The sequence below is a fragment of the Stegostoma tigrinum genome, chromosome 26, assembly GCF_030684315.1.
Source record: "Stegostoma tigrinum isolate sSteTig4 chromosome 26, sSteTig4.hap1, whole genome shotgun sequence".
Lineage (NCBI taxonomy): Eukaryota > Metazoa > Chordata > Chondrichthyes > Orectolobiformes > Stegostomatidae > Stegostoma > Stegostoma tigrinum.
This window is the reverse complement of record NC_081379.1, coordinates 11,569,840-11,597,282: the sequence shown is the minus strand read 5'-3', so window position 1 is coordinate 11,597,282 and position 27,443 is coordinate 11,569,840. Positions and strand designations below refer to the sequence as shown.

Below are 27,443 nucleotides of genomic sequence, written 5' to 3'. Positions count from 1 at the left end.
CAACAATTGACAGTGATTATATAATCGTTAGTTTTGTGTTTTAATTCTAGATATTTGAAGGAATTTGAATTCAATAGCTGTCAGAGTGGGATTTGAACCCATATTCTTAGAACATTAGTCTGGGATTCTGAAATCAGAGTCCAGTGACAATACCACACTTCTACCATCTTCCCTTTGAACCCAGAGTTTCTGGCTTAGAGGAAGGGACACTACGCCCTGCACCACAAGATCCCATTAAATTAGAGGAAAAATGGTTATGATTTTGATCTTCCAGAAATCCCTGGATTCTAGAGCGCTCCTTGTTGATTGAAACGTGGCAAGTATAAGAAAGAAGGAAAGGGAGAAGAAACAGGGCAGTCTGCCTTTCACTGGAAGTTGAGGAAATGCTAACAAGGGCACTTTGAAAAAAAATCACAAAATGTTTACACAGTATCAGCACAACTTTGTGAAAGGAGTATCATGACGGACACACCTACCAGGGGTGCTTGTTTGAGATTGTAACTAGCAGGGTAGATAAGCGGAAACCCGTGATGCTGCAGATATTTCGAATCCAGCTGTTCAAGGATGTTATGGCACACCTCTGGAGCAAATGAGACCTGAAGCTGGGCATCCTGGCTCAAAGGTAGGGACACTACCATTGAACAACAAGAGCTCCCCCCACAGCCCACCACCCTGTGTTGTTGTATAGTTGAAGTTTCAGAAGGCATTTGATAAGACACTGTCGATGAAGATTAAGGCTTATGAAACTGGAGATAATATATGGGCAGGGCTAGAGGTTAAATATCAGAAATCAGGAATAAATTGATTACTTTTGAGATGGTGTGTGTAATTAGTGAAGTGCTGGAGCCTTCGCTACTTACAAATCTGTCTCAATGATTTAGATGAAGGAGCAAGTATAGGTATCCAATGTTGTTAGTGTTACAAAGCTAGGTGACAGAGTAAAGTACAAGACAGCACAATATATATATATATAGAGCAGTTAATTGCTTGGTAAGGTGATGCCAGATGGAGTTTAAAAGGATGTTGAGGTTTTGTGAGGGCTCTCCTGGAATACTGTGTCCAGTTGTGGTTGCCCAGTGAAAGGAAAGATATTATTAAGCTGGACAGGGTTCAAATTTACCAGGATGTTGCCAGGTATGAAAGTTTTGAGTTAAGAGGAAAGGCTGGGACTTTTTTCACTGGAGCTTAGGAGGTCGCGAGGCGACCTGATAGAAGTTTGTATAATAATGATGGGTATAGATAGGGTTAATGGTAGCTGTCTTTTCCTTAGGATGGGAGAGTTCATGACTAGGGGGTACATTTTTGAGGTGAGAGGAGAGAGATTTCAAAAATACAGGGGGAGCAAATAATTTACAAAGACGGTGGTTTGCACGTGGAATGAAATTTCTGAGAAAGCGGTGAATGTGGGTACCATTACATGTGGATAAGTACATGAATTGGAAAGGTTTGGAGGGGTATGGGCCAGGAACAGGCAGGTGGGGCAAGTTCAGTTTGGGATTATGCACAGCCTGAACTGGTTTGATCGAAGGGTCTGTTTCCATGCTGTATGGCTCTATGAATGCGAAATTATTTACTGTGGGAGAAAGAAAAGAAATGCAGATTTTTTCGTTGAAACTAAATTTTGGTACGCAGAGATTTAGGTGTTCTAGTACATAAAATAAAAAGTACAGGTACAGGAAGTAATTACAAGGGCAAACAGCATGTGGGCCTTTATAAAAAAGGAATTGAGGTTTAACAGTAAGAAAGTCTTACTATGGTTAGATAGGGTTTTGAAAAACCCATATGTACAGTGTTATGAACGGTCTAGTTCTCCTTATAAAGGAAAATACTTGCCTTAAAGAGGACGTAACAAAGGTTCAAGAGACTTAATCTTGGTTTCAAGGACAGACGGCATTAACGAAATCGGCTGACAAACTCAAGAGTTTGGAAGAATGAAGGGAGGACTCATTGTGATGTCTAGCACTCTGAGATGGCCTGACAGGATAAATACTGAGAGGCTGTTTGTGCTGGCTTGGGCAACTAGGAGTCACAAATTAAAAATAAGGTGGCGACCATTTCGAATTGGAATGAGAAGAAATTTGTTAGTTCGGGCCATATTGAATCTTTGGCATTCTCTAGCTCCGTTGAGTATACTTAAGTCTGAGATCGATGGATTTTTAAGCACTATTGGAATCGAGGGATAGAAAGCCAAGTGGAATTGATGCAGCGGTACAGATACGATGTTACTGAGCGGTGGAACAGGCGAAAGACGTCAGAGGATTTATTTTTACTGCTACTTCATACAATTTAACCATGGAGAACAGTTCTCATTCGCAGATGAAAAATTCTAGGCTCATTTTGCAATAACCAGTGTTATCAACACTTAAAGTTGATTAATCAAAACAACACTAATCTTAGTCATAATTATTTAATTTAAAAAGATTCTGATTTTGAAACAAAAGAAAAACACTTCCTTGGAGTACACTGTATTCTAAGAAAACCAGTTTAGGAAAAGTAAACCGTCAAATGTCACAGATTATAAAATCACAAATCATTTCAGCTGAAGTTAATTCATTTATTTCTCAGCAACATCTTACGTGCTTGCGCATCACTTGTATTGATTTTTAAAACTATATCAAGGTGGTGAGAGAGTGTGGGTACAGCCTGTACTTGTAGTAGCTTACAGTTTGATTTCACACCAGAAAAGAGACATGCTGCCACATCAACTTATCAGTAAGACGCTGAGAAAAAGCGCTGCAACAGTTTAAAAGATGTAATTATGTATTCTACATAATGGAAAGAGGCATGAATGTTTGAGAATAAACATTGGCAGAGAAGGGCACATGCTGCATAAATACACTCAGAACAAGGAATATAAAATACAGGGAAAAGAAAGAACTTTGCAATTACTGATTCGCACATTTCTTGTATACACTACCTTTTCTGCGCTTCTTCCTCTCAGTAAGTGGTCCCCACAACACATAGATACTTGCTGCCAAGGCTGCAGCTATTCCTCCGATAACACCCCAGTTCTTCATCATTCTGGTTCTGTAAAATAATAAACACATTTTTATTTTCTTGCAGCCAAAATTTTTCAGCAGCATCTCCTGTGACCTGCCTATCCACTAGGATGAGGGCAGGAGTTGTGTGGGACCATTTTCGTCTATTTTCCCCTCCAAGCCCCACATTATCTTTATTTGGAAATACACCGAAAACAATAATTGTATAATATTGCTTTCAATAGCAAAAAGCATTCAGAATTAGTTGTCAGAGAATTACCTGGATAATTGAAGAATTTTCAAAATTATTGCAGATGGAAGTCCTATTCTATCCACCTTAATTCACTCATCCAAAGGCATGGTAACATTTACCTCTTTATAGCACTCAATTATGTCATAAATTCCCAAATCTTCACCTCACTGTTATTTCTGAAGTCTATTTCACATGCTGGTTCATGAGACAACATCGATACAGCACACTTTAAAGCCTCAGGAGATCTCAGTGCTCCTTAATGCCAATTAACTGTTTGGTAAAGTGTAGTTCCAGCAGCCAATTTACACACAGCAAGTTCTAACAAACAGCAAATGGATAATGATCTGATTTTTTTCCCCCTCAGCGATGCTGTTTGATGAATTGAACAAGACAAGTGTGTTCTGCAAATATTCTGTATTCTACAGATTTTCAGTTTGAATGACATTACCTTCCCAACTGCCCTTCCTATAAACAAGGAGGTACTTGTTGATTGTCAGGAAGCATTTGGGCAGATAGCCCTGCTACCCAGTGATCGACACAAAATACTAGTACTTCCACGAACTTGGGCATCCCATCAGGCATAAAAAGTCCTCTTCAGTGCTGAGCGCAATACCTTGTATTTTTCAGAAGGGTTTTCAGCCCATTCATTGTTGGCTCTCTTGAAAGAACCGTACAACTACAACTGGTTCCATCACAACCCCAATCCTCTGAGTAAGGTGATCTCAGCTGTGACAGTGGATGGGCTGTGACAACTGACCTCAGTTCCCTCTGGAGGTTCCGTTTGAAAGCTCTTGTGGTGCAGCGGTAGTGACTCTGCCGCTGGACCAGCAGACTCTTCAATAACATCTCCAAACAAATCGGTTAGGAAAATATAAAAGAGGATAAGCAAGAGGATTCCACATCCACCCTTACCCCGCCTCAGCCCACATCCTGAAGAGAATCAACCAAACATGATGCCCCCAGCAGTCGAATAGGTCGCGGGTCCTCTCCCCACCCGGGTCTGTAAAGAATAGCCACCATGGAGCCTTATTGAGGGTTGGTTAATGGTGGGGGATAGTCTCCCAGGCCCCAGGGGTTAAGGGGCTATCCATACCTGGGCAGGGAGAGAGGCCGGTCACTGCCAGCCACCCAGACCTCACCTCACGGTGGCTCCGCTCTGCAGGAACTCCCGGACCAGTCTGTCACCAGCCTCCGAGCGGGCCCCAGGCCCATTCCGCATCCCCACGCTCCGCTCTGAGACAGTGACGGCGGCCCTTTCACACGGATCCGGAACCAAAACTCGCAGCGAACAATCTTCCGGGCTCCCACCCGGACGGGAATCGGGACGTACGTACCGGTTGAGAGCGGTCCAGCAGACAATCCTGACCCCCTCCGCCTCTCCTGGGAGGAATCAGGGCGGAGGGTGTGCTTGGTCCTCCCGTACGCTGGGTGGCGCTGTCACTGCCTCTCCGCTGCAGTCAATGAGCAGCTGGAACTCACACGGAGACCGCCCACCCCCCACAGGAGTGACAGTGATAGGAGAGAGTGGGCTCTGACTGAATACAACCCCCTCCTCACCCCCTCCATGGGGACTGGCACCCCATCCCGCACCTTCACCCCCATCCCCTAACTTCACACCCACCCTCCTACCATAAACCCCAACTTCACCCCATCCCCTACCTTCACCCCACCCCCCCACCTATCATCCACCTTCACCTCACCCCCATCCCACACCTCCACCCCCACCCTAAACCCCAACTTCACCCCCACCCCAGCCTCCACCTTCACCCCATCCCACACCTTCATCCCCATCCCCTACTTTCACTCCCACCCCATCCCCCACCATAAACCCCAACTTCATTCCCACCCCCCACCATAAACCCCAACTTCACCCCCACCCCCCACCATAAACCCCAACTTCACTATTTTAAAATGAAATTCTAAAGTGTGAAGTATTAAAAGTCACACCCTTTACATACATACTACTCGACCATGGAACAGCAAATTGATCCAGACAATTTTTGTTCTGTCAATGTGGATTTGTTATTAGAAATGGCCAGTAGACTGCTTTGATAGAGGACACAAGTTGCAGCAATCCATTAGCAGAAGCTATTTACAAACCTCCAAGAAGATTCTTCCTTTTTATTCAACATGAGATGAGAAGAACCATGAACTCATCTAAATGCAAGAATGATACTGAAACAAGGGATGGCTCTCAATGTGCTACCCTGCACCACCCACCCACCCCACAAAAACACTGAGACCTTTGATCAAGCTCAGAGTCATTTTGACCTTAGAGCATGCCCAGGAGCTGGCAAAAGCCCCTGACAAAGTTTGTTTTCGGTACTCCCACCATGGCATAACCCAACCCTGACCTCAATCAGCTGCTGGACTCATTGGCAGAGGTGGGGGCATCTTCAAATGCCATTCATTGGCCCAATGAAGGGCTTCATTTGGCAATGGACAGACAGGCCATCCAGGGGCCTTCCCACGACAGATTTAACTGGGAATAAGGCATTCAGGCAGCAAAATCCACCATTGCCCATAATAGACAAGCACTACAAGTGGTCAGTTGTAATCTGAGAAGTGCGGACGGGGAGAGTGTTACAGATGAAAGCTGCCACTCAAAGGGAATGCAAATGGAGTGCACTAAGAGCAACACAAAGATTCACCATGTCAGTCCCCATCTGACTATCTCCTTTGGGAAGGTGAGTTAGCTCAGTTGGCTGGACAGCTAGTTAGTGATGCGAATGGCATAGGTTCAGTTCCTGTATGAGCTAAGGTTACCATGAAGAGCTCAACTTCTCCCCTCACCCAAGGGTTAAATTACCACCAGCTGTCTCTGGCTCTAATGAGGGAGCAGCCCTATGGTCCAGGTAAACATGGGTGACTTTACCCTTCATCTCTGTCCTGTTTTTTGCTGACATTATATTGACGTTAGAACCGATTTAACTCTTGTGATTAAAGGTATCGGGAAGTGATTTGTTAACTTTACCAGTGATTGTGTCTATCAAATATTTTTATGAACCAACATTTATTCTGTACTGATTTCAGTGACTAATTGATTTCATCCCTATCATAACACAAAAACAATATCGGTGAAAATCCATACTCAATCTGATGCTGGTGTTGTTTTACCTTTCATCCAGGGAGTTCAAGTTGCTGTGATCACGTACATACTTATCCGTACGTTGCATCCCGGAGCTATGAATGGGAGAGGCACCAATTCCTTTCTGTCATGTGGTGAGCAATAATCTCCCTGGCTCTTACAGAACGCCAACAGCATATGTTGTATGGATTTGCAGGTTGATACATCACCTGTTTGACTGCAACTGGCCATGCAGACTTGGAGTGGGAGCTTCTGATGCAAGAGGCAAAGGCACCATCCAGTGCATTAAATAAATGCTTCTGTATATTTGATATGTCTGTAAACTGAAAACAAACTAAAGCAGCAAACCAGAACACAGCGCTTTCACACTGTGACTATTGTAGAGCATTAAAAAGAACGTGTGTGGAGGGGTGCGATTACTAATCCATTGGAAAAGGTGACATTCCACCAAAAATGTTGAGAATTGACCCAGCAAAATGAAACATATTCCACACATATTACAATAACGCTGCATGTGAATAAAATGGTATTCCACTGAGATAATACTTGTGCACAATTAGGCCATCAATACATGATGGTCCAAGAAATCCAGGAGAAAATTGAGGAGGCATTTCATTACCGAGATACTGCTGTGAAAGTGGAAATCACTACCCACTGGGAATGGTTGAACGGTAAAATTACATTTTAGTACGGACAAGCATTCAAGGAGGTAAGGAATAAAGGCTTACAATGGTAGCTCCAGACGAAAGATGGGAGAAGGCGTGAATAGAGCATAAAGACCAGCAATGAACTGGTTGGGCTGGATGACCTGTTTCTGCGCTGTATATCCCATAATCTGGCTCTCAGTGGGGGTTACTGATCTTGATGTAGCCACCTGCCAGATTGGTCTCAAATCTTAATCCAAATTTGGGAAAGTGCCAGTTAAAGAACAGGGAGAGGTTGAAATGAAATACCAAAAATTTTCAAAGAATATCCAGTTACCCCAGTGTGTATGTGTGTGTGTGCAAGCGTGTGTATGTAGCCCTCAGAAAGCTCACAAAAACTTAAGTGACATCCCTCCCACCTCATGAATCCAGTTCGGACCATACAAAATCCACAAACACACATCCAGATTACTGGGAACATTTATATATATTTATTTATAGATATGTCTCATATTTAAAATACACTCACCATAGAATTATATACATAATTTTTAATCGTTTTATTTTACTATTAACTGCCAATTTTTAGAAAAGAAATTCAATGATAAAATATATAATTTACTACATTATAAAGTTACCACATGTTGATACAGTGCTTCAGCGAGAGCCTCAAGACAGAGAGAGAAAGAGACGAGAGAGAGAGAGAGAGACGAACCATGACATCACATCAGGGTAAGTTCACCACAAAATGGCACAGGTTCCCAAGACTGCATTTCACTGCTTTTAAGACACTCCACAAATTAGCATAGCCTAAGCTCAATTAGCCCATAAGGAAGCTTTTCTTCCAAAATCAGGGTGCCTGCTTGTGCATTATTTTTAATTAAACTTCAGATTGGGGAAGTCTAATATTAGCCAGGCAGTACTATGCTATATGAAGCGAAATGGGGATATAGTGTATTGATGTTTTCTCAGCTGAAGCCACAGGGACACAGGGCACCATCTGTAAAGGGTCTCAATAAAACCTTGCACACATTTCTTTAGAATATTAACAAATTTCAGGACATGACTGAGCCGTTCACTGACTGCTGGTCCTAACCCGACAACCGCAATCAGAAATGGCTGGAGAAATCCAGCAGGTTTTGCATTATGTGTGTAGAGAAAGCAGAGTAAATGTTTTGGGTCCAATGACCCTTCATCAGAACTAGCAGTAGCTAGGAAAAGCCAACAAGTGCTGAAGACAGGGGTGAGCAGGTTGGTGGAGGAAGGTAAAGGAGTCAGAGGATAGGTGGAGACAGTGGCTGGGAGGGAGAAAGACAGTGAGGCAACCAGAGAGATGGCTAATGATTAGTCAGGGAGGGAGAAAAGCTGATAATAGGGACAATTAACAGGAGAAAATGGGCTGGTGTGTTACCCTAACTGAAATCTGGTTCTTGAAAAGACTTTGAGGGACTGGAGAAAGTGAGGCAAACAGCAACTAAACAGCTAGCCAGATACGGCAACTGAATTATGAGGAGAGGTTGCACAATCTGGAATACTTAGACTGTTAGAAAGAAAGCTCATGGATGGTCTTTTTGAAGTTTGTTTTTATTCATTCACGGGATGTGGGTGTCATTATCTAGGCAGCATTTATTGCCTATGCCTAATTGCCCAGAAGTTAGTTAAGAGTCAACCATATTGCTGTGGTTCTGGAGGTCACAAATAGGCCAGACCAGGTAAGGATGGTAGACTTTCTTCCCTGAAGGGCATCAGTACTCAAGATTCTAAAGAATGTAGGACAACACAAGCTCAGAAATGCTTACTATCATTACAGATTTTACAATAAGAGGGTTTGATCTTAAATTTGAAAGGGAAAAAGTAAAGAGATTGTTCAGATTCAAATACTTTATGCAGACGGTGATAGGTGCATGTGATGGACTGCCAAGTAAGGAAACTTCAGCCTATTAAATTGATTGTATGTAAAGATAAAAGAATGTGATGGAGGCATATCATAACCATTTGTGGGGACAGGACATTTCCAAGACACTGAAGGGAGTATACCTTAGACATTCCATACTACAGAAGGAGGAAGAGGAAGAAACGTGACTACATATTGGAATAAATTTATAGAATGTTTGAGTATGGTTTTAGAATAAGAACAAATTGTAAACTGTGGAAATATTTATGTCTATAAAGCAATAACATCATGTTGGGAATCCACTGCACCTAACTACTGTATGTTAAATTACAGTACACTTCATACACTGAACTGAGCATCTGAGGTCATGTTAGTCTTAGAGGCGATGAAATGCAGTCTAGTACTTCACAAATATCAGAACTGCAAATACTGTAAGTATGGGGCAGTGTTAGCAAACCACATCACAGTGCAGACACTGCAAAGGAACAAAACGACAAAGGATTCAGCATCTTGCATACAGAGGGACAAATCATTTATTTTATTGCTGGAGAGAAAGAGACATGCTGCCAAAGATTCTTATGTTGCACTCTACAGAACAGAAGCAAGAATGCCAAAATTCAAAGGGAACAACAATTTATACTGCATATGACAAGGACTTGGATTACTTGGTGAGAAAACTTTGGTTGGGGCAGTGTCATGGAGAATGCATCATGGAACCATTGTCTCCAGCACTTTGGTGTCATTCCCAAAAAGGCACAATGCCTGGACATGGTCCCTTCACTTGCACAGGACATTTGATGCCAATGAATATATACAACTTGTGTCAAATATAACTGCACCACATTGCATGCCCCTGTGATAAAAATGATAAGGTTTGAAATTGAATTTTGTTTATTTTAGTTTTGCTGTTGAAATTTACCTATTTCATAGACTGTTCTATAAAAGATACCATTTTTCTTTAAGAACTGATGGCAGTATAATAATTTGGCAGCTTTTTAAATGGTAACACTATAGTTGAAACAGTCTAGCTCATAATGGGCTAGTCTGCTGCAGAGGTGGAACAGCTTTCAAATACAAACACTAGCCATCACTGGCTCTTGAAAATTCAATTCCTTGTCGCTTTGCCTTAGAATCCTCACTATATCAGCAATGGGCTCCTGTCGAGACTTAATATCTCCTGAATGTATTTCACATTGCCAGTAACTGCAAAATCCACACTTAATGAGAACACATTAACTTGATTATTAAAGTTAAACTGGACAGAGCTCTGAATGGTGATACAGGTTGACCGTGGAATGGTTAAGAAGTTGCAGTGCCAGTGCGGACACAGCAAGCATACACTGAGACTTGGATAAGTTGCTTACCCTGGAGCAGGAGAAGATACATCCCTTTGTAGACTGAGTGACACAGAATGAGGTCATCCTCAGAGAGGTGGAAAAGTTGAGGGAATCCCTTTTAAAATGTAAAGGGAGGCGTGGAGCTCATTGCTGACATAAGGTGATCCAATTAAACAGAAACTAATCAAAACATCAACAGAACACAATATCAAGAGAATGGGACACAGTAGGTAATTGTGGCCCATATGAGAAGCACTAAGTGGCTAATTTTTGTCTCTTCAGCAAATGCACAATTCACTTCAACTATATATTATAATATATATTGATCTGCATATAGATACCTTTTCTGTGTTTAAACATTTACAATAGACAGTGTTTACAACATTTAAAAGCAAATAATTTCCATTTACAGAACAACAATTTACATCAGGCAGTGGCACAGAGACACTTTCAAAATGTACAAATGCTTTGGGTATTGCAAGTCAGACACACGGGCACTTGGGCTATAGGAGCCATCACTTCTGTATGCTGAAGGAGCCCTGGTACACATCTTGCTGTGCGTACGTGTGCGTGCATGCACACAAATGCGCTGGGTGATGTTGGGTTATTTCATTGCTACCATACTTCATACAAGCTTCGCCAAGGAGGCAACTAGGAATTGTCTCTTTTGCACACTGGGAGTTCCCCACGAGCTGTCTGCCAACAGAACTGTGGATACCTCTCAATCTTCAGGAAACATCACCGTCTTATGCTTCCAACACCATTTAAAATTACTCGTTTTGGGCACTACAGTCAGGCCTTCTCCATTTTCCTGTATTGTGCTAAAGATGAAGCAGGCTTGGACTTTTTCCTAGCTTGCAAGAATGAGAAATTGTTCAAGACTCTAGGTTGGGGGTGGTTTGATGTGCCAGAGGCTTGTGCTCATACTCACTGTCTGCAAAACATACACACTTTGCTATTGAATGTACTCTCAGTTTCCAAGGAATTGTGACACACAGAGGAATTGAAATTTCCTGGAAAGACAAGGCTAGAGCAGAGAAACAACAGGGGAATCCAAGTGCATACTGAGTGATTTACACTAAATTATTGTTAGCATTAATTAGCAGATTCGGAATTCACAGGAACACACATGGCTATGCATTCACCATTATCAATATTTGTGGAATTTTCATGGCTTTTCTCCCCCAAACAGATGACAACACAGAGTTTCAGGAGTGCAGTTGAAGGCCAAATACATTAATCTCAGTGTACACTGAAAAATATTTTAAAAATCATAACGATCACCATTTTAAACATTATGTAAGTGAGGCTTTGCTGTTGTCAGAGAGAAGATATGAGAAGGTGGAGAAAGAGCTATTTTATAGAGAAGCTGTAGAGAAATAACATACATCAAATATCACCTACCAAAACAAAATGGTCAAGAAACAGGATTTGGGGTATTCCAAACTATATAAAGGGCTTTCAGGTGCACATTTGTTAGAAGTTTTCTTTTGTTAAATGGCCACCACACCTATTTCTGTTACATTCAAGTGTTCTTAAACTGACTGGCAATGGGTTCATTTGCTTTGCTTTGATTTTTACAAACTCAGCTAATATTTTGGTTTTTCTCACATTTCACCTGTTATGTCAAGAAATGAAACAATGAACAGGCTCCAAACCTTGTCCTATGGGAGTGGCACTGAAGCCACCAGAGCACAGAAATCACAAAACAGATTATATTTAGGGGGAAAAACAAGGTTAACACACAACTAAACATTTTAAATTCCATGATAATACATTGGTTCGCACAACTTTAAGGCCTTTGGCACATCATTTTCAATGCCTGTCCCAAAAAGTACTTTTAGTATTTGCTCAACTCCGGACTGGACTAACAGGCAGAACGGGTGGGAAATGCCGTTCAGCTAAATCAGAACCAACACCAAACACAGAAGACCTTGCTCCATTTCCACCCAACAGCCAGTCTCGCCTGCAAGGATTGAACGGACGCCTACAAAAATGCGGTCAAACGGGGTGCACCCAAAACGTAACGTCTCAAACCTTCAGCTCAGCTGGCATCAGGCTGGAACAGTTAGAATCCAAGCTCTTGTCTTCCCTGTCCTGACTGCCCATGAGAAACAATTTTAGCTCTAAGTATGAATTTGCAGAAGACTAAAAGCTTTTGGAGGTGCATGAGACAACAGTGGCTCAAGGACATAGGCTTTGGGCTGTGAATATATTATTTAAATTGATGTGCTGAGAGGGGAAAAACAGAAAGAGGAACAACAGAGCAACCACAACTCACTTCCAGTGGAAAACCTCCACCACTGTATCTATTCAGATTAGGTGATCAATGCAGGCTTTTACAAATACAAAGCCTTTTGACATGGACATATTTAAATACGAGGCTCTTGTGCTGGTGGAAAACCTGCAACTAATTTTCAAAATTAAGTCAGGCTTTGCTGATATTGACTTTGGATGAAATATGGGCTTCTCCTTCAGGTTTGACTGAAAGGAAGATGTATATGTGGAAGTCTGAACTTATATGTCATAACTGTTAACTACTAACGGGGTGTGGGGAATGACGGATTCGGAATGGAAAGTCAGGATAGGAATGAAACGAGTATGGATAGATCAAGGAAACTCAAACTTTAGAAAGCAGCAAAATCATAGAACTAAGAGCAAGAACAGGAACCAAACATTAGGACATTCCAACAAGACCACGTTGGCGTTCCTACCACTGAGCCAGGAGACCTAGGCTCAAGTTTCACCTCCTCCAGAGCTGTGTAATAGCTGAGCATGTTGATTAGGAAAAACTCCACCACTGTACATTTCATCTTTATATCGGATTTAGGGAGAATGAGGGGAGATTTCTTAGAAAACTGTAGAATTCGAACGGAACAGGCCAGGATAAACATGGGAAGGATGTTTCCAATGACCATGGAGCCCAGAATCAAGGGCCACAGTCTAAATATACTTGGCCTGGAGATGAGCAGAAATACTTTCATCCAGGGAGTGGAGAGTCTGTGGCATTCTCTGCCACAGAAAGCGATTGAGGCCAAAACACTGCATGTTTTCAAGCAGTAGTTAGATATAGTTCTTAGAGTTAATGAGATCAAAAGAGAACATGGGAACAAACTTGAGTTGGATGATCAGCCATGATCATACTGAATGGAGGAGCAGGCTCAAAGGGCCAAATGGCCTATGCTTCTGTTATAAACCTCCATTAAAAATCAATGCTGGAAATCCTGAATTCACAGAGTACCTTGCCTAACCTCAGCACAACCCAAGGCCTGTACAGACAATGAAGTACTTTTGAAACGTGCTCACTGGTGTAATGTAGAAAACACAGCAACCGATTTGTTATTTGTGGATAATAAAGTGTGAGGCTGGATGAACACAGCAGGCCCAGCAGCATCTCAGGAGCACAAAAGCTGACGTTTCGGGCCTAGACCCTTCATCAGAGAGGGGGATGGGGTGAGGGAACTGGAATAAATAGGGAGAGAGGGGGAGGCGGACCGAAGATGGAGAGAAAAGAAGATAGGTGGAGAGAGTATAGGTGGGGAGGTAGGAAGGGGATAGGTCAGTCCAGGGAAGATGGACAGGTCAAGGAGGTGGGATGAGGTTAGTAGGTAGGAATTGGAGGTGCAGCTTGGGGTGGGAGGAGGGGATAGGTGAGAGGAAGAACAGGTTAGGGAGGTGGGGATGAACTGGGCTGGTTTTAGGATGCAGTGGGGGGAGGGGACGAGCTGGGCTGGTTTTGGGATGCGGTGGGGGAAGGGGAGATTTTGAAGCTGGTGAAGTCCACATTGATACCATTGGGCTGCAGGGTTCCCTAGCGGAATATGAGTTGCTGTTCCTGCAACCTTTGGATATCTCCTCTCCACCTATCTTCTCCTCTATCCATCTTTGATCTGCCTCCCTCTCTCTCCCTATTTATTTCAGAACCCTCTCCCCATCCCCCTTTTCTGATGAAGGGTCTAGGCCCGAAACGTCAGCTTTTGTGCTCCTAAGATGCTGCTTGGTCTGCTGTGTTCATACAGCTCCACACTTTGTTATCTCAGATTCTCCAGCATCAGCAGTTCCCATTATCTCTTTGTTATTTGTGGAATTTAGTTGCAGAAGGCGGTCGTGTCAGAAATCTGTCTTGTACTGATATTGACTGAGGGGTAATTATCAGCTAGATCACCAGGGATATCTCCCTTATTTTCCGATATAGACACAGATCCTAGGAATGTTGACCTGTTCCCCTTTGCAGGTCCAACTCACCATAAATACAATAAACACAAGCAATGGATATGAAATTAACCTCTGCAGGAAGGCATGAGGTGATGCTTTTGGTGTTTATTGCATAGCAATCGCTGCAATTGTTTAGGATCTTGTGCTGGTGGAAATCCTGTAACTAAATTTTCAAGGCTATGAAGGAATGAGAAAAGCAATAACAGGGATTTTTTTTATTTGGGAGGAGTGGGGATGGTCAGATCCTCATGAGAACAACAAAAGGTGGTGAGATGGGTGGAAAATTCTTGTGCCTGCGTAAATTGTAAACTTTGGATTTTGAATGAAACAGTGATGTCTGACCACTGTGCAAGGAGTTATGTCTAGTTTATAAAAGGAAAGGACAAACTGATCTGGAAACACTACATTTTATACACCCACCGATTGCTACTTTTCTTTCAACTCATTGGAGAGTAAAGTCTGGCAGAAGGGAGGGAGGGGGAGGGGTTAAACCAGCTTGGCACCTCATCGCATCAGTTTCCTGATGGTTGTGCTGGGTTAAAATTTCTTCCCTAATATCTGAAGTTTTGGTCGATTTCATGGAAGAAAAAAATGACATATGGTGTAAAGGAGATTGTAAGGTCATCACACAATGACTGAAGAATGTCTATTCTCACTGTATTACCATCAACAGTTAAGGTAGGCACAAGCATTGAGGGGCTAATCACTCAAAACCAGATAAACCCCATACGTCATGTCGCTCTGACACCAGACTCGCAAAGGAGCTGCTTAACTCAGGTGCAGCAGGAGACAACCAGGAGGGCACTGGGAACTATTTAGGGATGTCCTCAAAGTAGCTGTGAACAGATTAAACATTCCCACTGACTTGTACGAAACCCTGGTTTTGAGGCAGAGCGCATCTGTTTCAGTAAAGTGCTAAATACATCAAGAGACATGAAATGAACACACAAACTGCCAGACAAACTCAGCAGGCCTGGCCAAATCTGTGTTCAGAGACACCGAGGTAACGTTTCTAGTCCAGCATGACTTCTTCAGAACTCAAAAGACTCTGTTTAGGACAAGAGATGACGTTAATGAAATCTTGGCCCTTTCTGGTTAGCACTGCAGCCTCACAGCTCCAGAGACCCGGGTTCGATTCCAGCCTCAGGTAACTGTCTGTGCGGAGTTTACATGTTCTCCCTGTGTCTGCATGAGTTTCCTTCCACAGTCCAAAGATGTGCAGGCTAGGTGGATTGGCCATGCTAAATTGCCCATAGTGTTCAGGGGCGTGTGGGTTATAGGGGGATGTGTCTGGGTGGGATGCTCCAAGGGGCAGTGTGGACTTGTTGGGCCGAAGGGTCTGTTTCCACACTGTAGGGAATCTAATCTAATCTAATCTGATGGGCTGCCCAGTTATTTAGCAAGTGTTGAATATCCTAAAGTTTCTCTAGAGTTTTTTTTTCCCTCAGAGACAGGAGAGGATTGGATAGGAGTGGGAACTGGTGAACAAGAGGCGTGGTGGCATGTACTAATCCTACAGTACAGGCTTGATTATGTCTTCTCAACCATTTTTCTGTGATCATATGGGATCAATCCCTACATATCAATGGCTCACTTGGATACCTGGCTGATGGCAGAGAGTGCAAACAGCAGAATCAAAGACAAATCCAGTGATCAGGAATATACTGGCTCCATTTCCAAGTAATGAATTATTGGAATGACTTAATGACAGATGTTAAATCTTGATTCTAGCCATTGATCCTTGAGACTGTTTTTGAGTTGACAGTGGATCTGCTGCCAGTTCACAGAAATATTGACTGATTCTTGGATTCTGTGTATACAGAAAAGTTACTGGTGCCAGTAAGTGGAAAAATCAAAGCGATGTCTCCACATGAGCTATTAGCTTCAGTGCCTTAATAAACTTCAAGCCAGAATTAATCAAAATCTTGAGTGTTGTCGAGGGCAGTCACATTTTGCTAAAGATTTTTGCCTTGTGTTCATCAAGACAATTTGCAAGAATATCAAGTCAAGCAGAAACCAACACCCATATTGTATGAGAGGAGAGTGCTGATTGGTTGGCAAGTACATTTTGATTGACATTCTCAATAACAATGCCTCTACCAATCATCATTAATTGGGACAGTTAACTGCAAGGATTTGTCTTAAAATTTCAACCAGGCACGTTTTGATTGGTCAAGACACTGCCCTGAGAAATGAATAAGTGAATGGCTGCCTCATATTTTGATGAGTTGAAACAAGCACAGTGTGTGTTCATATTCTTTCTGTCTGTAAAGATTGAGGGTGGTATAATAGCACTGTAAACGTTGACTTTTCTCTTGCATGGGTGTTGTGAATTATCCTGACGAGTGCAAGATGAAGAGTTTCAATAAAATGCATTAATTCCATATTACCAAAATGACAAATTAGTCAAAACCCAAATTCATTGAACAGGCACCTTATATCAAAATACTTTCTGCACACTAGACCTGAACTGAGATCTTCTAATTAAAAACTGAAAGAACTGCAGATGCTGTAAATCGGGAACAAAAGCAGAAGTTGCTGGAAAAGCTCAGCAAGTCTGGCAGCATCTGTGACGAAAAAAATCAGAGTTAATGTTTTGGGTCCGGTGACCCGTGCTCAGAACTGAATTTTGAGGAAGGGTCACCACAGCCAAAACATTAACCCTTGATCTTCACAAATGCTGCCAGGCCTGCTGAGCTTTTCCAGCAATTTCTGTTTTTGTTCCTCAGATCTTCTAATTGTCTTCAAGTCTGATGTATATCCAGTTCCCTCTAACTTCAATTGTTAAATTCCTTTATCAAGCACCATACTGTCACTTCATATTCACCAGCAAAAATCAGCAGCATTCCCGAGGCATCAAACCAAACTTTCTCCTGGGAATTGTATTAGAATCACAGGGGACTACTCCTCCCATCTCCCAGCCTTTCCCCTGGCAATTGCTGGGAGCTATTCCAAATTCCAGAGAGTGGCAATCTTGTGAAATTCTCAGCCAAAGAAAGCAAGTGAAGCCAAAACACTGAATGTTTTCAAAAAAGGAGGAGGATACAGCTCTTACTGCTAACGGGATCAATGGGTATGGGGAGAAAATGGGAATGGGGTACTGAGTCTGATAATAAGCCATGATCATTTTGATTGGAACAGGTTCGAAGGGCCAAATAGTCTAATCCTGCTCTTACTTTTTTATTGTTTGACGTACCACCTCATGTGCACTTCCCAGCCCGTTTGTTCCTTTTCGAAAAGGAAATTAAATTGGCTCAGCATCACTGCATCTGCTGAAAAAGTCCATTCCATACACCGGTTTGGCATTGACTGTGAGAAGGAGAGAACAGGGTCTTTCTGCTTGGGACTAAAGAAGATGAAGACCCTAAAGGGAGCCAGAAGAGAGAGTGCCAGAGCTGTTAGTAGTATCCCATGAATACAAGTTACAAACAAATGTAATAATTTGCTTTTATACATTGCCTTCTTCCATATCCGGACACCTTACAGCCAATGAGTTACATCAAAGCTTGGTCGCACTTTTGTGGCCAAATTGACAATAGTCCAACAAATGGCAACAAGACAGCAACCTTTCTCATGGTGTGGGTGAGGCACAGACACTGAAGAACTTGCCTGTTCTCCTTCAGATTTACGATCTTTCACATTGTCCTGAGAGGGCAGTCGGTGCCTCAGTGTGACAGCTTGGCTTAATGATGGTTATCTCCAACAATGCAGCACTCGATCAGCCCCTCCCTGCAACGACAGCTCAAACCATTGCAATGGAACTGACAAGCTTCTGACTCAGAGGTTATTGTGCATTGTTGGAGATACCTCATTGAGCCAAGCTGTCACACTGAGGCACCGACTGCCCTCTCAGGGCAACGTGAAAGATCGTTAATCTGAAGGAGAACAGGCAAGTTCTTCTGTGTCTGTGCTAACCACCAAGACCTGGTTGAAAATATAATCTGAATCCAAGCCAACCTAACCAAAGGAACAAAATCAGAACTTGCTGGAAAAGCTCAGGAGGTCTGGCAGCATCTGGGTTCAGAACACCTTCCAGTGACTGTTCTGAGGAAGGGTCACCGGACCTGAAACATTAACACTGATTATTTTCTTCACAGATGCTGCCAGACCTGCTGAGCTTTTCCAGCAACTTCTTTTGTTCCTGATTTACAGCATCTGCAGTCCCTTCGGTTTTTACCAAGCTAAAGGAGCCTGCGTAATGACTTGTGGATTCCAACCTGGAGTCACGTGGGACTTGAAATGTTAACTCTCAGTTCTCTTTCCACTGACATTGCCAGACCTGCTGAGTTTCTCTGGCATGCTGTGGTGTTTCTGTCTGACTGCGTTGGTTGGAGGCAGGAATGGCTGCAAAGTTCTACAAGAACAGGGGTTGATGGTAAACGCTAGAATCACTTGCAAGAAACAGGATTGGGGCAGCAATTACAACGATGCATAGCAAGGCCAGCAGGCACAAGGCTGACAACTGTGATTAAATACTCCTGAAGGTTTCATCATATACCTGGTCGTCCCACCCCACCGTCCCCCAACGCTCCAGCCATTACTTGCCCAACATATCCACATACAGTACATGATGTAGAGCCCTCATTCCCATTGGAGAGCAAAAGAGAGTCACAACTCAATTAGGTTATGAATGACTGTTCATCTTTCCCCCTCCTATGATTTTCAATACTTTTATAAAACAAAGAGCTGCAGATCTGAAACAAAACCGGAAATTGCTAGAGACATCTGTGCACAACATCTGCGGAGAGAGAACCAAGAGTCAACATTTCAGATCCAGTGACCAGTTCTGAAAAAATGTTACTGGACTTGAAACAGTGACTCTCCACAAATGCTACCAGCGCTGCTGGGCTTCATCGGCAATTTCTGTTTCTGTTTCAGATTCCCAGCACCCGCTTTGTTCTCGGTTGTGTTTCAAGGTTTGAAAGATTGCTGCCTCAATCAACCTACCTTCACATTACCGGCCCGAATCCCCTCACTCGGAGGTATTTCCTGAAGCATTTCCCAATACACTGTTGGTTTTGAGCGACCTCTGGTTGAAGAGCCGCCCAGACATTGTTCCTTACCAGCGGAATTCCTCAATTTTAAAAGGCTGCTCCCCGGCACCGTACACACATTGATGCACTGAATACACACAAACATAACACATGGCAAAACAAAAGGCCCACAGAACCAGCAATTGAGGGCTTCTGCAGCGACAGGAATTCAAGGATTTTTAAGCCGCAGCCGTGCGTGAAAAGGGAGCAACATCTCTGACTGTCACAGAACGCACAGCGGCTGGAAACCAGATGTCCTAGAACAAAAGGTAACACTATAAAATGACAACGTAAGGACTGAAGAGCTGGAGTGGCCCAGATTCCATGCGCAATCCTCAGCCGACGCGCCGCCTGGGTTGTTCGCTTTTCCTCCTTCACCTCCCCCTCCCCAGCTTCATTTATTTTCGATCAGCGTCTGCACTTTGTAAACAAGGTCACGTGCCAGCTTCAGCACCTGCTTCACATCGTGATGCTCGGCCATTTCTACAAGGAGAAACAGCAAGGTGGTCATTGGCAGGGTTCAGAGGTCGAGCAGTCCACCTCAGGGTGAAACAGAAAGATTTTCACGCACTATTTAGGGTGAAGAGTTACAGGGAGAGAGAGCAGAACTATTTCCCGACAGAGGATCAGCTGTAATAACGCGGAATAGCAGAGCACGCTGGATGGATCAAGCTTACTCCCGTTCTTATCTTCTATATTTCTACCTTCTGTCCATCTGGAGCAGACTGCTGGTTGTATAGGGGTGGGCACTGTATCTCTCAATACCTTTGAGTTAAGTTTATTTCACTTCAGGAGTCCAAGTTTGATCCCCACTTGGATAAACAGGATGGGTTTACCACTCTAACAACACAGGTCTTTCACCTGCCTTCATCCCATTATGTGGAGAAGCAGGGATGAGTAAATTTGGTATGTGTGTAATAAGGGTTATACAACAAAGGAGGACAGAAACAGATCAACCATGGCACTGAGTGACAAAACAGCACAGGGACTGAATGGCCTATACCCTTACCCATAACTTGACTTCCTGTTTCTGTGCGTGTGTAGAATGTGCATATGTGTCTCTGCATATGTGTATCTGCGTTTGTGTGTGGTGTTCTTGTGAGAAAGTATGTGTGCGTGCCTCATTTCAGGTGAGTGCATAGGTCACTGTGTGTAAGTGTGAGCGACAGTGTCAGTGTGCCTGCGTCCCTGCGTCAGTATGTGCGCGTCTGTCTGTGTCACTGTGCATCTGTGGCTGTGTGTATCGGTGTGACAGAGTGTGTGTGTCAGTATGCGCATGCCACATGTCTGTGCGAGTGTATGTGTGTAACAGTGAGTGAGTGTGAGTTACCTTTCTCTGTTCCAGTGGGTGAAGATTAGATAGCTTGATGAGCAGCTTCCACTCACTACCACAGCTACAAGGGACCAACCCGTAAACCACCGCCCAGCTGTTTCCAGACAAATCGAGCTCTTAACCTACACAGGGCCTCACTTACCATTGAAGAACTTGATGATGTCTGTGAAATCCATGTTATTTTCCAGGATGATTTCTCTGTAAAGCTCCACCAATGCCAATGCAATGAAGAGGACAAAGTGAGAGGATGAAGTGTACTTTGCTGCCCAAATGGTCTCCCAGACTGAAAACACATCACCGTAGACCAACTCTGCAGAGAAAAGGAGGGCACAGGTTGCAGAAACTCAAAGCAGAAAAAGGCCCCTGGTTTGGGAAGGAGGCTGTGTAATTATTGCAGAAAGGAGTAATTGTGACTGTTTTGCCCCTGCAAACACTGGAGCTTAGATCCAGGAGTGTGGGATGTCTTTCAAACATACAACCATTCTTCAGACTAAACCAATGTGAACTTAAAACCAGGGAGAAATATATGGGGTAAATGGGCCAGTGATTGGCTCAGCGTAGCCAATACTGTGTTCAATGTACGGTGTAAAAAACTGTAATAACACGACAGGAATAAAATATAACAAAGGAACAGAGAGTTTGAACAGATCAGCATCTGTTCATCAAATAATTGGGAGCAAAGTCTGTTTTATTGCAGCCTCATTGTTGAGTAATTAATTGTGCTTGACCATTAAAAGAATTGATACCACCACGCGCACTGTCAAATCAAGCTGATCTGTCTCAATGATACATTTACATGTGCACACATTCTCATTTCCAGCTGTCATCATTGTGCATTTTTTTTTAGTTAATCTGTTCTGATAAGTCGTGACTAACCTCTATGGAAGATGGGATTTGAACCCACACTGTCTGGCCCAGAGATCAAGGCACGAATACTGCATGTTTAACGCTAATAGTTTAATGTTACATTGCTCTGAACCGGACACCTCTGCAATGAGTGGAAGTTTAGCAGGAGGCAGGCCTGACTCTTGAAATGCACTGTGGAGGTTTGATTCAGTTTTGAAAAGATGGTGTGATGGCGGGGTGGTTGCCAAGCCGCAGTGAAGGACATGACAATTAGGTGCTTAGATTGGGTGGAATCTTCCTGGTTCAGCAGAAGTGCATTTGAAGGAATGACCTCTTGCTAGAGGTGGGTCCTCAGTCACAAAGGCCAGTCCCCTAGTGTTACATTCACAACAAGTGAAAGAACTGCAGATGCTGTAAATCAGGAACAAAAACAGAAGTTGTTGTAAAAGCTCAGCAGGTCTGGCAGCATCTATGAAGGAAAAAACAGAGTTAAATATTTCAGGTTTGGTGGCCCTTCTTCAGAACTCATGTTACACTGTGAATCATTCATTTACTGCAGCAGGATGCAGGAGGGGAAGACCCAATCATTAAATATATGTTCCATCAGCCACTCTCTATTATTCCTGGAGCATGTCCTGGTTCATTCTTAAAGGGGCCAGCATTTGTGATATGCCATTTGGCAGCAGTGGACAGACCAATATGAAGCATAAGATTCCTATGTGCTAAATGCCAATCATTTGGGACATCACCTAGACCATCCCTGCTCCAGGTGCCCGAAGGCAGCTTGCCAGCAGTTGGACCCTGTACACGCTGACCTACAACAGCACCCAGTTAAACGACACATCAATTTTTATATCCTTCTTTCCAAATCCTTCCATGGTCTTGCCTTGTTACATCTCTGCAATGTTCACCGACCCACAAACAACACTGTCCCCCAAATTCTCTGGGCTCCTTCAGTTCTGGCCTGCATCCCTGATTTTGGTCACACCACCATTATGGGCAGGGTCTTCACTGCTCCAGCCCTAAAGCTCTGGTCCTCCTTCCCTGAACCCTCTACCTTTATACCTCTTTGTCCTCCTTTGAGATATTCCTTCAAACATCTCTTTGACCAAACTTCTGGTCATCCGATTTAACATTTCCTTTTGTGGCTCCATGCCACGTTTTGCTCCTCTGAAGCAGCTCGGGATATTTCATTACGTAAAAGGCGCTACCTAAATAGAAGTTGCTGTTGAAGTTAACACAATGCCGCATGAACAAATATCTTCCCTTTGGACAAGGAGCTCACCCTTCCGTTGCCACACTGTCTCTTGGTGTTGCCCTAAGAAGCAACTGTGACATTTGCTGTTCTGCAGTACAGGGAATCTCCACCTTTTCTTCAACACTGAGTCAAGGTGGAAAGTGGTCTCAAGAGGATTATGGCAGAAAACAAGATGGGAAGACGACAGCTGAGTAGAAGCACTTACCTCGCTTGAAGTCGAGCAGGAACCAGCGATAACAGAAGTAAAAGTGGGTATAGTCCCCATTCTGGTGCATTAGCTCAAACAGTTCTGAGTCCAAGATCTGGAAACAGACATGGAAACACAGAGCACATTACGGACTATCGGCCTTCCTACAGGGAGCAGGTCATCCTCTCAAGTAAGGTACTCAGCTAAAAGGCAGTTAGGGGCAGCATGGTGGCTCAGTGGTTAGCACTGCAGCCTCACAGCGCTAGGAACCCGGGTTCGATTCCACCTACAGGCGACTGTCTGTGTGGAGTTTGCACATTCTCCCTGTCTGCATGGGTTTCCTCCCACAGCCCAATGACGTGCAAGCTAGGTGGATTAGCCATGCTAAATTGCCCGTAGTGTTCAGGGATGTGTGGATTAGGCGAGTTCTAGGGGAGTGGGATGCTGTGAGGGTTGGTGTGGACTTGATGGACCGAAGAGCCTGTTTCCACACTGTAGGGATTCTACAGTTATGTTCTCATACAAGTGACTCCCCTCAACACCCCCACATGACCCACCACCCCCGGTCCTGCCTCTCACTCTGCATTACAAACTTGCTTCTTGATTTCTCTCTGTTTTTACCAGCCTTTTAAAAAATTCCTTATTGGCTGTTTCTGGTAAGGCCATCATGTTTCCCATCCTGGACCACCTATTGGCTGAGTACCTTACGAGGCTATTTCAGAGGGCAGTTAAACATCAGCCACATTATTCTGGGTCTGGGCACACAGGTTGGCCAAACTAATCAAAGTTTTTCGTCTGACAAGACACTAGTAAACCAGATTTATTTCACAATGTCAGATTGATGAGAGTTTACTAGCTTTCAATTTCAGATTTTGTTAAATTTAAATACCGGTAGCTGCCCTGCTCGGGTTTGAACACACATCCCCAGAGCATTAACCAGAGTCAGTGGAAAATGAAATTCCAGCAGCATCACTACCAGCACTCTCCCTGCAACGATACCGTAAACTCTCTCCCATTCTTCTTCATCGCTGACCATACCAAAATTCCTTCTGCATGAGTGCGACTTCATTCAAATACCGAATAAGACCCAGTTTCTCAAACTCATTCCTTGCCATCAACTTAATTCCCCTTTCTCTTGCAACCCAAACTTTGTGCCAGATAATTATTCCTATTTGAGTTCTCTTTCCTTCAGTTTAATGCAAGTTACAATATACACCCAAATACTTGACACGATTCAAAGATGGGGCTGGGGTTAGTAATTACTTACAACCAATATCCAAATATCTGGAGTTAAAAGCTGGCTGAATGACCAATACACAACCAATGTCTTTTGTTGCAAAAACCCATCTGGTTCACTCCTATCCTTTGGGGAGGGAAAGCTGCCATCCTTACTCGATCTAGTCTACAGGTGATTCCAGATCCACGGCAATGAGGTCAACTCTTAACTCCTCTCTGGGCAGTCACGATGGGTAATGAAAACTGACCTAACTAGCGATGCTAACCTTTTGAAAGTAAGAAAACACGGTCCTCCAAGCTATCCCAGTACAATACTGAAAAACAATAAGCAGGGTATTGGCTCACCAGAGGTTAAAATACCATTTTCTTCTTTGCAACTGACGCACAGCAGCCTTTAGACTCTAGATATATGATTGCACACTCAAATATTGAGCTTTCGGATAATACCTTAAATAATCATTCATTGTAAGACTCAGAGATTTTGCATCAGTTGCATGGCTTTCATCAGTCTGCTTGGTGGGCTTTGCTACTTAGGACAACTTACCACATTCTAGATATCTAAACTCTGTGCCATGTACTATCATGCTATTCACCTCAATGTTTCTTTGGCAAAGAGTCACATCTCAAGTGACAATGGGAACTGCAGATTCTGGAGAATCCAAGATAATAAAGTGTGAAGCTGGATGAACACAGCAGGCCAAGCAGCATCTCAGGAGCACAAAAGCTGACATTTCGAGCCCAGGCCCTTCAGCAGAGTTCCTGGAAGTGAGAAAGACTGAGCAGCCCTTCACCCTTCCCAGCACAATCTTGAAAGGCCACATTCACATCCAGTTTGAACATCATCCCCCGTAGCCCCCAGATATTAACACAAATGAGCACTAGGACATCCAGTCAATGACTGAACATGCCCTCTTGATTCGCATAAAGTGACATTATAAACAGAGAATCCCTACAGTGTGGAAGTAGGCCATTCGGACCATCAAATCCACACTGAACCTCTGAACAGCATCCCACCCAGACCCAACCCCTACCCTACCCCTGCATTTCCCACCCGAGACCCTATGAACAATTTAGCATGGCCAATCCACCCAACCTGCACAACTATGGACCATGGGAGGAAACCGGAGCACCCAGAGGAAATCCACACTGGCATGGGGAAAATATGCAAACTCCACACAGACAGTGACCCGAGGCTGGAATTGAAGCTGGGTCCCTGGCGCTGAGAGGTAGCTGTGCTAACCACTGAGCCACCATGCTGCCTAAATCTTGAGGGTCACATCCCTTGATTGAGTAGAACGTAGTCACACTCCCAATATGTGCCCCATTGGTTTGGCCACAGATGGAATACTATGTGCTGGATGCCACACTATTGGAAGGACATGAATGCACTGGGCAATGTACAGAGGAGATTCACCAGGATGCTGTCTGGGATGGAAAGTCTCTGTTCTGGAGGAGATTCACCAGGATGCTGTCTGGGATGGAAAGTCTCTGTTCTGAGGAGACTCACCAGGATGCTGTCTGGGATGGAAAGTCTCTGTTCTGAGGAGACTCACCAGGATGCTGTCTGGGATGGAAAGTCTCTGTTCTGAGGAGATTCACCAGGATGCTGTCTGGGATGGAAAGTCTCTGTTCTGGAGGAGATTCACCAGGATGCTGTCTGGGATGGAAAGTCTCTGTTCTGGAGGAGATTCACCAGGATGCTGTCTGGGATGGAAAGTCTCTGTTCTGGAGGAGATTCACCAGGATGCTGTCTGGGATGGAAAGTCTCTGTTCTGGAGGAGATTCACCAGGATGCTGTCTGGGATGGAAAGTCTCTGTTCTGGAGGAGATTCACCAGGATGCTGTCTGGGATGGAAAGGCTCTGTTCTGAGGAGACTCACCAGGATGCTGTCTGGGATGGAAAGTCTCTGTTCTGGAGGAGATTCACCAGGATGCTGTCTGGGATGGAAAGGCTCTGTTCTGAGGAGATTCACCAGGATGCTGTCTGGGATGGAAAGTCTCTGTTCTGAGGAGACTCACCAGGATGCTGTCTGGGATGGAAAGTCTCTGTTCTGGAGGAGATTCACCAGGATGCTGTCTGGGATGGAAAGGCTCTGTTCTGAGGAGATTCACCAGGATGCTGTCTGGGATGGAAAGTCTCTGTTCTGGAGGAGATTCACCAGGATGTTGTCTGGGATGGAAAGGCTCTGTTCTGAGGAGATTCACCAGGATGCTGTCTGGGATGGAAAGTCTCTGTTCTGAGGAGATTCACCAGGATGCTGTCTGGGATGGAAAGTCTCTGTTCTGGAGGAGATTCACAAGGATGCTGTCTGGGATGGAAAGTCTCTGTTCTGAGGAGACTCACCAGGATGCTGTCTGGGATGGAAAGTCTCTGTTCTGGAGGAGATTCACCAGGATGCTGTCTAGGATGGAAAGGCTCTGTTCTGAGGAGATTCACCAGGATGCTGTCTGGGATGGAAAGTCTCTGTTCTGAGGAGACTCACCAGGATGCTGTCTGGGATGGAAAGTCTCTGTTCTGGAGGAGATTCACCAGGATGCTGTCTGGGATGGAAAGGCTCTGTTCTGAGGAGATTCACCAGGATGCTGTCTGGGATGGAAAGTCTCTGTTCTGAGGAGATTCACCAGGATGCTGTCTGGGATGGAAAGTCTCTGTTCTGGAGGAGATTCACCAGGATGTTGTCTGGGATGGAAAGGCTCTGTTCTGAGGAGATTCACCAGGATGCTGTCTGGGATGGAAAGTCTCTGTTCTGAGGAGATTCACCAGGATGCTGTCTGGGATGGAAAGTCTCTGTTCTGGAGGAGATTCACCAGGATGCTGTCTGGGATGGAAAGTCTCTGTTCTGAGGAGACTCACCAGGATGCTGTCTAGGATGGAAAGGCTCTGTTCTGAGGAGATTCACCAGGATGCTGTCTGGGATGGAAAGTCTCTGTTCTGAGGAGACTCACCAGGATGCTGTCTGGGATGGAAAGTCTCTGTTCTGGAGGAGATTCACCAGGATGCTGTCTGGGATGGAAAGGCTCTGTTCTGAGGAGATTCACCAGGATGCTGTCTGGGATGGAAAGTCTCTGTTCTGAGGAGATTCACCAGGATGCTGTCTGGGATGGAAAGTCTCTGTTCTGGAGGAGATTCACCAGGATGTT

At 44.0% G+C, this 27,443-nt stretch overlaps 2 protein-coding genes across 6 annotated transcripts in view; both read right to left on the bottom strand.

Annotated features, from left to right (window-relative positions):
* The window catches only part of LOC125464295 (ubiquitin carboxyl-terminal hydrolase 30-like), a 59,095-nt gene extending 39,678 nt beyond the window's left edge, over positions 1-19,417 (bottom strand). For 3 of the 5 annotated variants that reach the window (XR_009447255.1, XM_059654948.1, XM_059654949.1), the window contains exons 1-2: positions 4,371-4,547; positions 2,918-3,027 (exon numbers count right to left, since the gene is read on the bottom strand). Coding sequence is in view for 4 of the 5 variants with exons in the window: in XM_059654948.1 (XP_059510931.1) it covers positions 2,918-3,027; positions 4,371-4,450 (190 nt within the window). In the remaining variant the exon portion in view is untranslated. Of the gene's footprint in view, positions 1-2,917; positions 3,028-4,324; positions 4,548-19,356 lie in introns of those variants that run through there. The other 2 variants (XM_059654951.1, XM_059654950.1) reach the window with 2 other exon arrangements.
* Positions 19,418-19,810: 393 nt separating this feature from the next.
* sgsm1a (small G protein signaling modulator 1a) overlaps positions 19,811-27,443 on the bottom strand; it is a 112,973-nt gene continuing 105,340 nt past the window's right edge. The window contains exons 23-25 of the mRNA XM_048556176.2: positions 23,085-23,181; positions 20,918-21,085; positions 19,811-19,925 (exon numbers count right to left, since the gene is read on the bottom strand). Coding sequence (XP_048412133.2) covers positions 19,837-19,925; positions 20,918-21,085; positions 23,085-23,181 — 354 coding nt within the window. The 3' untranslated portion in view covers positions 19,811-19,836. The remainder of the gene's footprint in view (positions 19,926-20,917; positions 21,086-23,084; positions 23,182-27,443) is intronic.